The sequence below is a fragment of the Myotis brandtii genome, unplaced genomic scaffold (genome assembly GCF_000412655.1).
Source record: "Myotis brandtii unplaced genomic scaffold, ASM41265v1 scaffold260, whole genome shotgun sequence".
Lineage (NCBI taxonomy): Eukaryota > Metazoa > Chordata > Mammalia > Chiroptera > Vespertilionidae > Myotis > Myotis brandtii.
In genome coordinates this window covers 1637992-1654840 of record NW_005359881.1, presented here as the reverse complement: position 1 = coordinate 1654840, position 16849 = coordinate 1637992, and the positions used below count along the sequence as shown (strand labels likewise).

The following is a 16849-nucleotide window of genomic DNA, read 5'->3' as shown; positions in this document are numbered from 1 at the left end:
AGCGAGAACTCATGGGTGGAGTGTCGATTACCACCTGAGAGTTCATCTCTACAGGCAGTGGCGACACCTGGGGTCTGAAGGGCAAATCGCCCAGAGAAGTTTGGCTTCCTGTGTCCTAAACCCACCCTCCCTCGCCATTCTCCACGTGGCGTGCTTCGTTCAAAGGTATCCAAAGCACCAAACCTACACTTGAACTTCAAAACAATTACGATCTGTGCCTCCTCTGATCTGAGAATGTGAATTCTCTTGGCGGCTCACTCAGAGATGAATCACACTCAGCAGCCGGAGCCACCTGTGGCTTTTGTGATTTAACCTGGAACGATTTAACCTGGAACATGTCGGTCTGTTCTCTCCAAACCCCCCGACATCATCTATTCCTCCACAGCACCTGCTTAAATAGGTGTTTTTTTTTACAACCACCAATACCATTTTTCAGTTCAGTACAACAGGAATCTGAACAGGGTGGCGGTGTCTACAAACCACTTGGGCCTCTGGGCTGTTTGGAGGAATCGTTGCGAGGGGAGGAAAGGCGCCGTCACAGCACAGGGAGGGGCATCCATGAGTCTGATCCGAGCCACATGGGGAACCATGGCTCGTTGCAGTGAGCTGTTCCCGACACAAAGAAATGGTCCACCGCTCTGTGCTCCAGGACCACAGGGCTGAGGGTCCATGTTGTCAGAGGACACACACAAGAAAAGGGGAAGCGCCTGCCCATCAGGAATTTGGAGACTCGAGGAAGAGCCCAGAACAATCGACACATGTTCCTAACACAGTCATCACTCTAAGGAGAAGGGAAGGAAGGGCTTTGACAGTAATGGGCAGGCATTCATCATGTCATCATGCCCCCCCCCCCACCAGGCCAGGAAGGCAGAATGAGCTCCGGAAACACCCCAAGAGCAGAGCCTGTCCGACGAGTGCTGGGCCCTCGTCACCCACACTCCCTCCCTTACCTGGAAGCCTCCCTCCAGGCTCTGGCGGATGGATGGTGTTTGAGGAAGGCAGCATCCTGAAAGGTGATCCAATGGGTTGTCTGGAAGTCTCCAAACCCGAGGTTAACTACGGCGTCCTGATGCTGAGAGAGAGCAGCAAGCCTATTGGCCCCAAAATAAAGAAATGGGAAAGTTCCCTCCCACTCTGCTTGCTGAGACTACGCATGCCCAGTGACTCAAACTGGGCCCTGAGCAAGGAATGCCCAGGACGATGCGGGGCTCCCTGTGGGTCCTGGAGGGCCAGGAGCAGCCCTCAGGGCTGGCAGTGGCCCCAGAAGGAAGGCCGCAGGCAGGCAGCAGACATGGCAGCCTGGGAGTAGTGACCTCGAGACTGCTGTTCTCCAGGACAGGGGTTCTCGTCCCTGGATGTCCATTAGAATCACCTGGGGAGCTTCAAAAACTCCGTGGCCAGGCTGCCTCCCAGCAGACCCTAGTCCGAACCTTTGGGGCTGAGACCCCAGCACCAGTCTTCTCTAGAAGCACAGCAGGGTATTCTAGGCACAGACAGGACGAGAAGGCCACACCTGGCGAGCAGTGAGCCTGTCCTACGCAGGACTCTGAGAGCCCCAGTTTCTAGAGGGAACGCAGAGATCAGAGACCTTGAAGTGAACGACGTTAGCAAGTGTGAAACCAGAGCAGACAAGCAAAACCTGCACAAGTAACAGTAAAGTGTAAGCCCATTCCAGGCACTACTCACCTAAGGGTTTCTTAGCTTTCATTTTATACAAATGAAATCAAACACCACACATTCTTTTGTGTCTAACTCTTTTATCATTCAAAATTTATGACTGTGAGATTTCTAGACCATTCATCCTCATCAGTGTATGTTTTGCATCATTTGAACGTGCCACACGCTCTTTACCTGCTTCACAGTGAATGAGCACTTCGGAGTGTCCAGCTGGGGGCATTTCCAAGCAGAAGTGTTCTGTTCATCTGGCAGCGAGGCTGCTGTATCGTAGAATATGCGTATGCTCAGCCTTAGATAATGATGCCAAGACATTCTCCAAAGCACACATGCCAACTGACATCACTGCAGCCGTGTATGACAGGCCTCCTCCTACATGTCCTCACCAGCACACCGTGTCTCCCAGGCATCTCTCATGGCTTCACTCTATGTCCTGTGATACATCAATGCCCCTCTCATTTCTGTGGAATTTCTAGGGATGAATTCAGGTGAGGAGCTAGATGCCACGTGCATGATTTGTGGTTCTCCAGAGAAACATAACCAATAGGATGGGTGGATGGATGGATGGATGGATAGATGATAGACAGATAGATGATAGATCTCACCCAGAAACATCCTCAGGGACACACGGAGAATAATCTCTGAGCAGATGTTCAGGCACCTTGCTGCCCAGTCAAGTTGATACATAAAGTAACTGCCACATTATGTTAGTTTGCCATCTTGTCTGCAACCCTTCCTTTTAACTGCTGTATAGTATTCCACAGTGAATAGGTATGAAAATATATATGTACTAGTGGCCCAGTGCACAAAATTTGTGCACGGGGGGCAGAGGTGTCCCTCAGCCCAGCCTGCACCCTCTCCAATCTGGGACCCCTTGGGGGATGTCCAACCTGCTGGCTCCTAACCACTCACCTGCCTGCCTGCCTGATTGCCCCCAACTGCCCTCCCCTGCCGGCCTGATCACCCACAACTGCCTTCCCCTGCCTCCTCCATGCGAGGCCGTGAGACACCAGGAATGGCTTCCTCCACACCACACAGAGCCACGGGACCCCCAGGTCTCACCGTGTGGGGAGGCCGCCGGGCCCCGCCTCCACTGTGTGCATGGCCATCTTGTGGCAGTCATCTTGTGGCGGCCATCTTGTGATGACATCGAACACGAAGGCCACCTAGGCTTTTATTAGTATAGATGTTTGTGTGTATATACATATATATACACACGTATATAGTGATACTTTATATCAATGAAAAATATGGATTATTTTAATATTACATTTATGAGTTTTAGCTATCATGTTATATTTGCTGCAGATCATTCTTCTCACACTATTTCATTGTGTGACCACATGGAAATGTCTTCATCCAGCCTACTGTTGATGGGCATGTGGGCAGTTTCCAGCTGGGAGCGTCTTGTTGGTACTGTCACCATAAATATTTGAGTTGCTTCTGATTTTTTTCTGAACGATGGATGTTGCAAAGGCAACTGTCTGTGTGTCTCCTTGTACATAGACATACATGTTTCCCCTGGGCAGCCACACGTCAAGAAGTGACCATCTGAACCATGGGTTGGAAGAAAACCACACATTCAGAAAGCTCTCTCTTCACCTATTCCCCATCCATGGCATCTACCAGGTCCTCTCTCTCCACCCTCGTCACAATATGACTTAACCAGCGTCTTTCCTTTCCCAGAAGTGACTCACAGATTTTGTTTACAAATTTGTATTGAAGTAAATCATACCTACAAAAAAAGCATTCGCATTTTCAGCATGCAGTGCAATGCATCTTTCTAAATTGTACATACGTAACCCAGGTAAAGAGATAACAAATTTGTATTGAAGTAAATCATACCTACAAAAAAAAAACACTCGCATTTTCAGCGTGCAGTGCAATGCATCTTTCTAAATTGTACATAAGTAACCCAGGTAAAGAGATGGGAATTACCATCATCGAGAATGGAATGATGCATTCCTATAGAACAGGTAATTTCATTTTACTAATCTGCAAAGGGACCATGGAACTAACTCTCACACCAGAATTGAAAAAGTGTGCCCATTTCTTGTCATCCTTGTCAACCCCGGTGGGGTCACACCCTTGTTTTGCTACACGGATAGGTAGGAATTCTGCCCTATTGTTTTAAGTTGCTTTCCCTCAGTTTGTAATATTATTGAGCATCTTTTCACGTTCACTTGCCAGTGGGACTATTTTTTGCTCATTTCGGTATCTGCTGCTTTGACCCTTTCTCTTAAGAGCCTACAGCTCACACATTTTGCTGCACAACTTCCTCCTCTTTGCTGCCCCTTCATTGTAGACTTAACATCTCATCTCTAACACACCGTATGCGTCCTGGGCTCCTGGGTTATGCGAAAGCTTCCCCAGGAGCCCTCATGAGGGCTACAGTCTCTTATGATCGTCACGCCTGCCGCCTCTTACTGGGTGGCATTAGCCCCTGGTTGTGGTCATTTGGCTCCCCGCATGTTTTCTGTGTAAGTGGCCAGGATGATGCTTGGTTCTATCATATGTCCTATTGTTTCCCAGCTGGCCTGCCACCCTTACTCAGGGTAACTTCATGCCAGGATAGGCATGTGGGATTTGGTGCAACACAATGTGTGTTACAGTAAAAGCACCCCTGTCTAGGAATTTTGGAAGACATGGGCTAGCATCTCATTTCCATCCCCAGCTGTGGGGTCCTGGACAAGTCACTCCACCTCTCAGACTTTCCTGGTGTAAAATGACAAGGTACAGACGCACGTGCTGCCTACCTCACAGAGCGGTTGCATATCAATGAAAGAACGCTGAGGCGTTGAGAGGACTTCCCAGGCACCAATCCCAGTCATCACGAGGGACGTGGCTTATTGACAAACACAGACCCAGGCTTTCCAGAGAGCTGCCCTGTGCAAGCCTGGGGAGAAGGGTGGGTGCGAGAGACAAACGTGCGCTTGTTTACTGAAATGACGTGCAGGCTACGGAGGGAATGGCTGGGTGACGATTGTAAGTCAGAAGGCAACCTCAGCTGAAGCAAATGCATAATTACGATTGGATTTCAGAAGGGCAAACATGATCTGAATTAATCAACCTGTGATCAGTCTAACTTCCTCTGTGGCTAAAATTGTTGCAAAAGGGTGTGTGGGAGGGGTCCCTTCTGGGAGGAAAGCACACCTGGGCAGGGAGGCCTGTCGGGGGAGCCGTTCCAGGGTCCAGGCCCGGCCCTGGGTGGGCTGTAGGAGCTGAGGCTTGCAGCTCCCCGATCGTGGCTGCTGAGAGAGCAGCACGTGGATGCGCCCTGCCGTCAGCCAGCTCTTCAATGAAGTGGGCTCGGAGGGCTCTGCGCCTCTGCTCAGCGCAGCTCCCGCCAGAGCCTGGGAGGCCGCGGAGGTGCGGCTGCTGCCGGCTCTCAGGAGGACCTGGACTCTCTTCCTTGGCTCTGGGCCCCCGGAGCCATGCCAGCCAACCTCACAGAGGGCAGCCCCAACTCCAGAGGGACCCCGCAGACCCCGGATTCTCACACGGTCGTCTGCTTCCCCACAACTCCCACAGAAGTGATGGAAGAAGAGGAGTGGGGCTCCTTCTACTCCTCCTTCAAGGTGAGTGTCCTGCCCTCCACCCTCCAGGCTGATTGTAAAGAACAGGACAAGCGGAGTTTAGGAGACCCCCGTGGAAATAGCCAGTGTTGTGAGGGGGGCAGTTTCTTCTCTTTACTTAAAAGAATGAGAGAAACCAAACTGATGAGCTACAGCAACAGTTTCTATAGACGCTGTGAGGACCTGTATTGTCGGTTTTTTATGAATAGGGGTCTTTCTTTTCCCTGCTGCTGCTGAAAATGTGGGATTTGAGTGGATGATTTTTAAAAGTTTTCTCTCCTTTCCTCGGGGGAAAGCCCGTTTAATGAATCCTTTAGTTGTGCTTGAAATGTGTGTCTTGTAAGGGTCGGTGCCGTGAGCGTTTTGCTGGGAACAGCAGAGGGGTGACCGCACCTTCCCCTGGGACAGGAAGTGCAGGAGGGAAGGCAGGCCCGCACCTGACTGAGCCTTTGCCCCGAGCAGCAGGAAGAATAGGTGCCTGCCTGCAGCGGGTGCCGGGACTCTGAGCAACAGGTGTCCTCAGAACGAGCAAAGGAATGCGAGTTCGGTGAGTTTCCTCTTGGAAGTGCCCAGGGGCCGTGGAGGACGTGATTCTCATGAAGCTAACCCTGGTCCCTCTTCGACAACACGCTGTGGTCCGGGCCCCCGGGGCGTCTGGAAAACCGGTCTCCTGCTTCCTGGGCAGGATGCCTGGGGCGTCAGGTTATTTCACCCACTGCCCGTTGGCGCGTTCGGCCACTACACTAATTCCTGGGCCTCAAACTGGTCCTTTGTCCCCCAAAGGAAAATACTCCACGAAAAGTTTAGCAGTTTATTGGAAAACCCCCTTGGTGTTCTGGAAATGAGGTGGTTTTTACACAAGCAGGTAGCATGACTGGAGCACCCCCCTCTCCCCCGGGAGCTTTGCTTCTGCGCCGACACTCAGAATAAAACCTTCAGCAGGAGCTGTCCCTAGAGCCAGCCCCGCTCCTCGGGGACCGTGCTACGAGGCACAGCAGAGCCGATAAGTCACTGAGGCAGGCTGCCGGGGCCCAGGCCCTGCAACCACCCCGTAGAGCAGGTGCACGCACAGCCGGCTGCAGGCTCCACAACAGAAAGCAATGCACGCTGAAACGGGCTGTGTTGCCATTGACTGAGGACTGAGGACCGAGGACCGAGCAGGCCCCTCCCTCCGTGAAATCTGCGCTGACCCAGAGCTGCTGCTGGGAGAGGCAGGCGCTGTGCCCCGGGAAGCCCAGGGCTGCTTCAGACACCGCCTCCACCGCCGCTTTGATAGTTACAGAGCGTGACAGCCAACAGCGGAGAGAGACTGGCCTTTGCAAAAGGGATAATAGCAGTGAGGCGGCCGTTCTGAGACAGGTAATCATCGCTCTCAGCCTGTCCTGGCCGGGTAGCTCAGTGGGTTAGAGCATCATCCCTATACGCTAAGGTTGCAGGGTTGATCAGGGCTCATACAAGCATCAACCAGGGAATGCATAAGTAAGTGGGACCGCAGAGTGACGTTTCTCCCTCACAATCACTCTCGGCTGAAAGCCTGCGTGCCAGGTGAGTAAACACAGATCCTGGAGGGGTATGTTGGCGACAAGGACAGACACATCGCTGCTGCTCGCTCTCCACTAGTGTTTGTGCAGCCTCGTCCCTGAGCGCTAATAGGAATCTCCCGGGTTTTGTCTCATTCCTATTGACATGTTTGCCCTCACACAGCTAGACTATTGGACGAGGGGAGCAGCAAAGAGAGAGCAGGCCCAGAGCTTACCGCTTTCCACGTCAGCTTCTGAGAGATGCAGGCACTGAGTAAAGGCAGTGATTTTCAGTTCGACGTGGTCCGTGGTGGTGTTTCTGGGAGCCCAGCTCAGCGTAACTTTCTTCCATGGCCCCCGTGGAGCATGAGCAGTTTGGAGGCACTGCTGATGCAGAAAGAGTTCTGATCAAATAAAATTAAAAACCCTCGATCACTGGGTTGCTTTGATCCCACAGGCATCTCAAGAAGGAAGTCAGAATTGTGCTTGCTTACTATCTTCCAAGCGTGCGCTTTTAAACCCCATTGCCTTTACCAAAAGCAGTAAAAATGTCATAAAAATAAAAAAAAAATCAGCAGAATAACAGCATCCATACCCATCTACCTCATTTGCTGTGGGCTCCCTTGATGACGGGACTCCTTCTGAGTGACTTCTGTAAAGTATCTCATTTAATTCTCACAGTTCATGGGGTATCCTCCCATCTGGAATTGCTTTCCATCTTCATCTTTGTTTAAGGCTCCTGTTGGGTTGCTTCCTCCATGAAGCCCCCCTTGACTTATTCCTCCTCTGAATTCCAGTGGCGTCCTGGGAATACACAATGAACATTTCCTGCAGAAATGAAGAGTGAGGTTCTGTTTCTGTCAGTTGCCTACATGTTGTCAGGCTGGGCAGCAGAAAACTTGCTTTCTCCATGACGGCGGTGGGGGTCTGTTAAACATGACTCCACGTGTCAGCCCTGCCCTGCCTGGCCTCTGCCAGCCTTACGCACCGAGGGCCTTCTCTGCAGGCACATTCCGTGCATATTTATCCCATTTCTAAGCCAACGTGACCAAAGTACATTATAGATTCCGGCAGGTGGGGTATGGAATTCGTTGTGGCATCATGGACTGGGACCCTGGTCCCTGGGTGAGCCGGGGAACCGTACCCACTGCCTTGCAGCCATTCCTAGACTCAGCTGTCTTGCCTCAGCTACATGCCTGGTCTTCTAACTTAGTCTCCTACCGAGCACTCTAGTTCTTCTCTGCACCCCTCAGCTCTCTTGGCAGAAGACAGGATTTCCCTATCGAGATCTTACTGGCCCTTCCCTTTTCCCCTTTCCCATCGCCACCCCCAAGTTCTTGCCCTGCTCCCCACACTGCTTTAACCTACTCACCACTCCAGGAGTGGGTCAGGAGTGAGCTCACCACCCTCTTCCTCTATCACAGGGGTGGGGAACGTCCATCCCACAGAATCATTTGGTCTGGCCCTGCCAAGGCATTAGGGGTGAGTTCACTAAATGTTTGACCAAGCAGAGCAGCTACTGTGTAAGCTGGTCATTTTGTATGGCCCGTGAATGATGTTATAAATATCCGAAGAGCCCTTGGCAGAAAAAAAGGTTGCCACCCCTGCTTGTGAACTTCCAGTGACTAACACTGTGTGGTCCTGGGTTCCTTCCCAGCTTCCAGTTTCTCCTACTTTCAAGGTCCCGTCCAGCTCACTTCCTCAAGCCCCAAACCCCAGCGTTAGGGATTATCGGGGCTTCAAGAATCTGCCAGACGTTTGCAAGGAGGATGGGACCTGTCTCGTGAGAAAGGAAACCGGGCACCTGAATAGAAAGCCGTCCGAGAGGAAGACAGAGATGGGATAGTGGCCTCTTCATAACAGCCTTGAACTTTGCGGGGGACCCGCCAGCAGTGCTTCCCAAATCTCTGATTCTTAATGATGAGAAAATTAACTCAAAGCAACTGGGAAGGAAACTCGATGCGGTTAGTAAATTGCCGAAGTTATAAAATAATGCAAATGAGCTCAGTTTTATGGCTGGTTCTTAGCTGAGGGGAGAAGCCTGAACCGAGGCTGCTGGATCTCCAGATATTACCCGATGGCCATCTCTCATGAGTCTCCTTTAGTGAGTAGTTACAAATGGCACACAATTAGTGCAACTATTGTTTGTATGCAAATGACGGCTCCCAAGAGCTTGACGGTGATTGGCCACAGTGCCTTCCCCTCCTTTGCTCGTTCTGGGCCTGTGGTCCTACTGTCCACTTTCCTAATATGTTCTTTCTCCATTAATGTCACCAAAGCAAATTCCAGTTCAACCCATGCACCAATTATCTCACACTGGGCTTACAGCAAGAGCTCAATTTAAGAAGCTTAAGGATACTGTGCTGTTTGTTGTCATTGTATTTACTAGTGGGTTTCCGACTTATTTGTAAGAACTCACTCTCCCTACTGAGTGCCAGTGGTTTCACCTTCAGGGACGGCCACTTCAGCTCCTCCCTGCCCACTTCCTGCTTCCCGGAACCCTCCTCCATGACTTGCTTGTCTCCCTTCCTGCGCTGGACACAGGACGATGTCAGTGATGCCTGCCTGGAGCCCAGGAGCCCTTGGTCCCCTTGGCTTCCCGTGTACCTGCTGCCGGTTATAACCAGGGGTCTTGCATGCACATCATGCGCTTTTACCCTCTTCTAATTAGTTCCCCTCGGTCTGTTCATTCTGAGTTTCTCCCGCTGAATCCTGCAGCTGTTCATAAGGAAATTACTACTCGCCGCGCTCAGTGAAATCATTATTCAAGGTCTGCTCTTTACTGCCTGTTCCTGCTACACAGACCTGACAGTCCCCTTCGAATCCTCTACGTTAGGCAAGCTCCACCCTGTCCACTTTCACTCCGTGTCACTGAGAAAGGCAGAGAGGTGCTGGCTGGCCCCCCAAGATGCCATGCGGTTCCCAAGTCGTATACTCCAGTCGTGAGAAAGGAAAACTTTATCAACTATGTTTCTCTTTGCGTGACTAACGCATCTGGTGGCAAGACACATAATCTTAGTGAATCCACAGCACACTCGGTCGTTACACAGTTTTTCGGCCTGTGTGTGTGTGAGTGTGTGTATGGGGGGGGGGAGTTCCCCGTTGTCTGACTCTAGGGGGGCGTGGAAGCTGTAGGGGGTGCGCCTCTGCAGTGTGGGCCCGTGTGAGGCAGGGGCGAGGGAGGGGTCAGAGCATGTGGGCATCAGCTGAGAGGAAGAGTGCCACTGGCCTCAGAAGTGGGCATCCCGGTCCCCACCTTGTGTGGGTCCCCATCTGGCCCAGGCCAGGCTTGCACTGCCTTCTCCTACAGCATCCCTGTCATTCTCCCTCCAGGGACACAGGTGGTCACAGCTCCTTCCTGCCCTGTCTCAGTCGTGGCTACATCGTTGTGTCCTTACTGGGAATGTGAAATTTCACTTCTTCACTCCTGATTCTGGGCGGCAGAAAACCAAGTGGGTTGTCTTCTGGTTCCTTCTCTACCCATGTGGCCATCATAGTCGGACAACTCTCACACCAGACATCTGGGAAAACCCCCGGGGCTGCCATTCCCTGGTATCTATTCATCAACCCCCTTCTCACCCTGAACCCCAAATGCAGCAGGTATCGTCTCTTCCTCTCTCAGTTGTGCTAACCTTGGAGGTGGCAATATGAAGTCCTCTCACCGGTGCCTCTTCTCCTGACATCTGCCCCACCGCTGTGCCTGCCCACACTCCTGTGTCCCTTAGCTTCTTTCTCTCATGGGGAAACTGACACACTGCTCTCCCACACTTCTGACTCCAGGCTGTCTGTTCTGAATGGGCAAGGACACGACCTTTCGAGGGAGAAAGCCGATTCTCTTCCCGCTGTTAGGACATCCTCCGAGGGGCATTGGAAAGCCTGAGCTGACTCCTTTCTCTCCTGCCCCGAGTGGGGGGATTTCTCCCTGAGGGCACATGGGGTTCAGCTCTCTGGCTGCCTGCCTGGGGGAGGCTTTCTCTAGGGAGCGGGAGAGCGGGCATCCATGAACGCTTCAAAACATCACCCTGATGTTCTCAGAATGTTTCCAGCCATGAACTCAAGTGGACAAGATTGTAACTTTATTTTTCGGAACTGATTTTGGCTTCTCTCTGGGCCTCTCAGTCTCCCTGACTGTAGAAAATGTAGCCCAGTCATCTCCAGGCGTAAACTCAGACAGTTATGCAAATGGAGTCCCAGGCACTGGACTCTGGTTGAAAGGGGCATTTAGGCAATGGAAATTAACATTACCCATTGAACATGAACGGGGACCCATGGTGGCAATGCTGAAATACTCCAGACCTGATTCTCCTAACCCTTTCTGCTCAGAGTAGAAAGAGCTGATGAAGTCGCTTCATATGTCCTGGAGGCGAACCTGGGAGAGAATTGCTAGGCAGCTATCGACTTCCCAGTTCAGCCCCAGTCTGATGGAGGTAAATCTGTTGCCTCCTGTCACCTGTGACCATGGCATTGACAGGTAGGGCAAAGGCCACTCTGGCCATGAAGACAATTGAAGAAAATTCCAGATGGCAAAGAATTTTTCCTCTTGGTAGCAAGTTCTTTTAGCTCCGGACAAAGAGCCAGGGTGGACTTTGCCCCGTTTTTGAAATAGCTGGTTTCCAGGACACTGGCCCAAGTTCTCACTTACATACCAGACTTGCCCAGCTCCGTGACCATACCTAAGGATCAGGGACGGCCCCCTCTGTCCTCTGCCTTCACTCACACCTTTGCCAGGTGCCCTGCTTCTCTGCTTGGCTACTTCTACTCACTTTTTCTGACTCAACTCACATATTAATTCCTCCAGAATCTACCTTTGGACCAGCCATAACCAGCCTCTTCTCAAATTCTCCATTATAACAGGTCACATTGAAAACTTTTGTCTCCATATATGCCTCCACCATCAGACTGTGAGCTCCTGTCTTAGCCTTCCTTCCATCCCCAAAGTATCTTGAATTTGCTACTAGATTCTCAACAAATGCTTGTTGAATTATGCAGAATGCAAACCAGTATAATCATGTTCACAGGACATGGTTTCCAGAACAGTTCCACCCCATTCATGTTCTCTGTTCTTCACGCAGGAGCCCCCGTCCGATAGTCCCACCAGCCCCAGCCAGAGGCTGCCACCTACACCCTTGTTCTGCATGCCTGTAATGGTAGGAAAAGCCTTTCCAAAATATTATTTCCAGTTAAACAAAATAATATTCCAATTTCAGCTGCATCCCTTATAAACCATGTGTACCGACCAGCTTAGGAACCTCTCTGAGCCCCAGTCCCTCTCCGTATGATTGAGGACAGTGACGTCTCACCGGCCAGGTTGTGAGGATGAAGTGAGCAGTAAATTAGGCATCTCACATCCCCACGTAATGTTGCTTTACATCATTTTTGTTTTATTTTTTGTAATAGTAATCCATCAAAATGTCTTGTTATCTATTTTTTATACTTGAATATTAGAAATAAAGACTACCCTGGGTAATTCAAGATAGAATTCCCATAGCTCTCAGTAAAACTGTTAGAAAAGGTGAATGCCGAGAGGAGGGTGTGAGGACAGTCATTCAACTGTATCCGCAAGGGTGTCTCCCAGCTGGGTTCCTGGGGAGGGTGGGGAAGATGCAGATGTTTGAAAGGGGCCTCCCTGGGAGGAGGTGGCCGTGGGAAGAAGCCAGGTGAGCCCTCCGAGCAAGTCCAGTCCTCCCCTGGCCGCCTGCTTGGCTGTCCCCGGTTGTTGCCACCGGGCCGCGCCTTCTGAAGCAGCAGGTGGGCGAGACACAGAGCCATCGGAGTGCCCACCTGCTCAGACATATCACCTCCCAGGGGGCTCCGGGCCTCTGCCTGGATCACACACCCCCGGGTCTAATCACGGAACCAAAGCTCTGCATCCGCTCCTGCCGGGCTCGCTTTACACCGTGGCTGCCTGTGCTACCCGGTGACTCATCTTCAGTGGAATCAGATGCTTTCAGACCTTTGCTCTTGGTATTTCCAACCCACCTCCGCGAATCAATGAGGCTTTGAGCCGCCTCAGAGGCTGGTGCTGTGAGTGACAGGTGGCACCGGGTCCCAGTGCCAAGGCAGCACAGCTGCTCTGCCTGCTCACTGAGGACGGAGGCTGAATTGTAACCTTTCTGAGACTTCATTTCCTCTCTTGGGAAGGAAGATACATTTGCTCTCTCCTGTGTTTGAGATACTCATCTTCAACGTCACAGGAATAACACTAATTGTTAAAGGAACCATGGAAGTGTAAGGCGTACGGAAGGCGCTATGATTCCCTGGGCCAGATGGCGTCGCTGCATCTCGTGTGACATGCAGGATGCTGTGGTGTGGAAGCCACATGTGGCTCCAGGGTCAGTCCCTTCAAACACACATGGAGCATCGCCCTCTTGCTCAGCCAGTGGGGTGGGGGGTAGAAGTGGGGAACAGTCACAAAACTGACCTAGTTCCAGAGGCCCAGCTTCAGACAAGTTTGGAGTCAGAATAACAATGATGATAATTGAAAGCAAATGAGGCAACTTCACCATCTCCGGCCCCTAATTGTAAGCAGGGCATGGACTTTCCAGTTAAACAAAATAATATTCCAATTTCAGCTGCATCCCTTATAAACCATGTGTACCGACCAGCTTAGGAACCTCTCTGAGCCCCAGTCCCTCTCCGTATGATTGAGGACAGTGACGTCTCACCGGCCAGGTTGTGAGGATGAAGTGAGCAGTAGGTAAGGCGTCTCAAACAATGCACAGCACAGGACAGTCAGTCAGCAACACACATGTATTGATCACCTACTATACAGTGCGAACTGAGTAACTCGGGTGCTAGATTAATGGAGTCGCTCAAATAATGTTGGTTCCCACCACCGTACGACTGTTAAAGATCCTTCAGACCTTTTTTTCTCCCAGTTTCCAGGACTCCGCTGGGAAAGAAGATCATTATTCCTTGGGTTTGGGGAAATCATGTCTTCCTCTCCAGACAAGTCTAACTATCCAGTTCCAACTAGAGTCACCCGACTAAATGTCCTGTGTTTCCTGAGATCATTCCCATTTGAAATAACCTTGTCTAGGGTACTTCTAAGTACCCTTGCACTTGTCATTGACCATGTAGCCTTCCTGCAGATGTTTACTTAGCACCTGCTACAGGAAGTGGCGACCCAGACCCAATGCCTTCCCTCATGGACATCCTTTTGGCCTTGGGAACATAATCCTTAGAGCCATTCCGTGGTGTCTGCCCTGTGGCAGCCCCAGCGTCCCCCAGGGAACACGTCAGTTCATTCCTCTAAGTCCCACGAGGGAATTCTCTGGTCTGTAGAGAGCTGACGTCACTGCAAGGCCTCAATAACTTGAGGTTGAAACGAATTAGCCATGAAACCACAACCATGTAACTGAGTCAAAAACACTCGAGTCTTTCGTCATTGAAAATTTCCCAGTTTCCCCTGTTCTACTCAGTCCTGAGCACCTGGCTGGAACTTTCCCTCCTGTGACCACTAGGGAGCACTTCATCCTCAATTACCTTCTGCAATCGTTCTGAAACCCATGTTGGGGCACCATCAGTGCCTGGGTGGAGGGGGGATGCCTATTAGGCTTAGGGGAAATTCCGATAGAAAACAGGACGAACAGGGTGAATTCGAGCTTCGGTCTGAAAAGGTTGTGAGTTCTTTATAAATATCTTCTCAAACCTATATGCAGCCCAGGAACCAAAGGAAGGAGATGAGCCACCTTTTATGGTGTGTATGCTACGCTTCAGGCACCATCTAGAAACCTCATTACCATCATGGTGTCTATCCATCAAAGTGTCCTGAGGCGGATTTTATTTTGATCTCCATCTTGTAAATGAGAAAGTAGCTGGGAGAGGCTACCCCCCCCGTGCATCACACATCTCACAAGTAGCAGAGCATCTGATCCAAGTCAGGATGGTGACAAAGCCTCCCCACTTGTATAGCAAATCTCTCACCTGACCGTAGTGCACAAACGCCGCTGAACTTGTTTCCTCAATTCCCATAGTTTTCCAATCCTCATATTACCGTGGGCTTTGTGTGTGTGTGTGTATGCGCATGTGTGCGTGGGTAAGAATGCTAGGCCGAATTCACAGGGCTTGCTCAGCCTGCCCTGTGGACATGGCTCCGTTTCAAGAACAGAGCTTCTTACAGAGTCACCGTCGGCTCCTGAGGAAAAGGCTGGGTCAGGCCCGCACAGAGCGTGTCAGGCCTCCTGAGGCCTGGCTTCCCATTCACCGACACAGCCACCAGGCTGGTTAGATTTGCAGTGTCTGCCACTATGTGCCCAGCAGAGCCCACCCGAGCCCTGAGCCTCCTTTGGAGAGACTGGAGGCCTGGGTAGGGATTGCTCAGTCCAAGGGATTAGAGACGGCAGCCATTCCATGCCCACTGGGGGCCACAGGGCTCGTCCATTTGAGAGAACCCTGATTTCTGGGAATCTGAATGTTGGTACCTGCATAGTCACCAATGCAGCATGCGGGACACACACACACACACACACTCTCTCTCAACAAAGTAGTTACCTTCTATGGTGTTATATTCTCTCTCTCTCTCTCTCTCTCTCTCTCAACAAAGTAGTTACCTTCTATGGTGTTATTTTCTGGAAATGTGGCCTAAAACCAAACCACAGGCAGTTAGTGAAAGAACAGCATGAAGAGAGAACAATCTGGGGGAAAAAAACGTAGCTTCTAGTTCAAAAGTACCTGAGTTTATTTGAACATGTCTCCTTCTCTTTCCAATTCTCATCCAAAAGGCCTTCAGAGCCATTTTAGTTGAAAACAATTTTCTGTGAGAAATAGAAAATAGGTGAGATCGGAACCCCCTCCCCACCCCACCCCCCGCACCTGTTGGAAAATGGGAGGACCGTAGAAGGTGCGGGTACGGAGGGTCTGAGTGCAGGGCAGACAGACGCGCTTGCTGTGAAGTATTAATGTGAAGCGTGTCCCTGAGCATCATCGAGGGGAGGCTGGTGCAGGGGCCCCACTATACAGCCCAGGGAGCAGATTTCTGCTGCAGGTGCACCGGGGCTGGCTGCTTTCTCCCCGTGGAGGGATGTGAGCACCGGGCAAGGCCAGGGACGGTGCTGGAGAAGACGGAGTCAGGAAGGAAAACTGTCTTCCTCTGAGGCGGAAAGAGTCCCGCAGAGATTGGCTCAGTGCTGGGCAGTGTGGAAGCAAACCACTCCCGCACCACTGCCCCGGCGGAGAAAATGTGTGGACGTGACACAGTGCTCTGTGATTTGAAAAAATAAATGGATGTAAAGCATCGAAATGCTTCTTCCTATGAAACAGGTTCCCTGAAAGGAACGGGGGAAAAGCTAGGAAAACCCCTCACTTGCGTTTTCGCAGGACTTTGCAGGCCCGCACCTGCCACACTACAGCTCCTTCACCCTGTCCTGGGCCAGAGACGAGGCCCCCCACCCCCGGTACCATCCTCTTCCCTGGGAGCAAACGGTCTTGGTCTTTGGCCTCTGGCGAGTAGAGCTCTGACGGTGGGGACATGAGAGCAGAAGGAAGACCTTCCAGCAGGAAGCCTGAGCCTCGTGCTCTGCAGGGCAGCCTAGTCCTCACAGGCCACTCCGTGTTGCTTGCTTTCCACAGACTGAGCAGCTGATAACGCTGTGGGTCCTCTTCGTTTTCACCATCGTGGGGAACTCCGCGGTGCTGTTCTCCACGTGGAGGCGGAAGAGGAAGTCAAGAATGACCTTCTTTGTGACCCAACTGGCCATCACAGGTAAGTGACTATGCAGGTGGGAGAGGAATAAGCTGTGTGCAAAGTTCCTAAGGCTTCTTCCTTTCAGTTATTTTGCCAATAGAAATGGTAGGCTCTCTATCCAAAGGCATCAGCCAATTTGGGAGTAATTGCTATGGGGATATAAAACCCATATTTGAATGTTTCTTCCAGCAAATTTAACACATTGAAATATCCATAAGATTCCACTCTAAAAATAACTCACTATACAACGAAGTGGAAAATGCCAATATCAGTGCCACCAAAGGGTTGTAGAGGGTTGCACTCCCTCTACACACAGCAGCCTCCACAGTTCACTAAGGTGGTAATATCATATCATACCGTATCATGAGCTTAAAGAAGAGAGCCCAGAAAATGGA

At 51.2% G+C, this 16849-nt stretch overlaps 1 protein-coding gene across 1 annotated transcript in view; it reads left to right on the top strand.

Moving 5' to 3' along the window:
- Positions 1–4988: 4988 nt before the first annotated feature.
- NPSR1 (neuropeptide S receptor 1) overlaps positions 4989–16849 on the top strand; it is a 65805-nt gene continuing 53944 nt past the window's right edge. The window contains exons 1-2 of the mRNA XM_005868075.2: positions 4989–5252; positions 16340–16472. Coding sequence (XP_005868137.1) covers positions 5109–5252; positions 16340–16472 — 277 coding nt within the window. The 5' untranslated portion in view covers positions 4989–5108. The remainder of the gene's footprint in view (positions 5253–16339; positions 16473–16849) is intronic.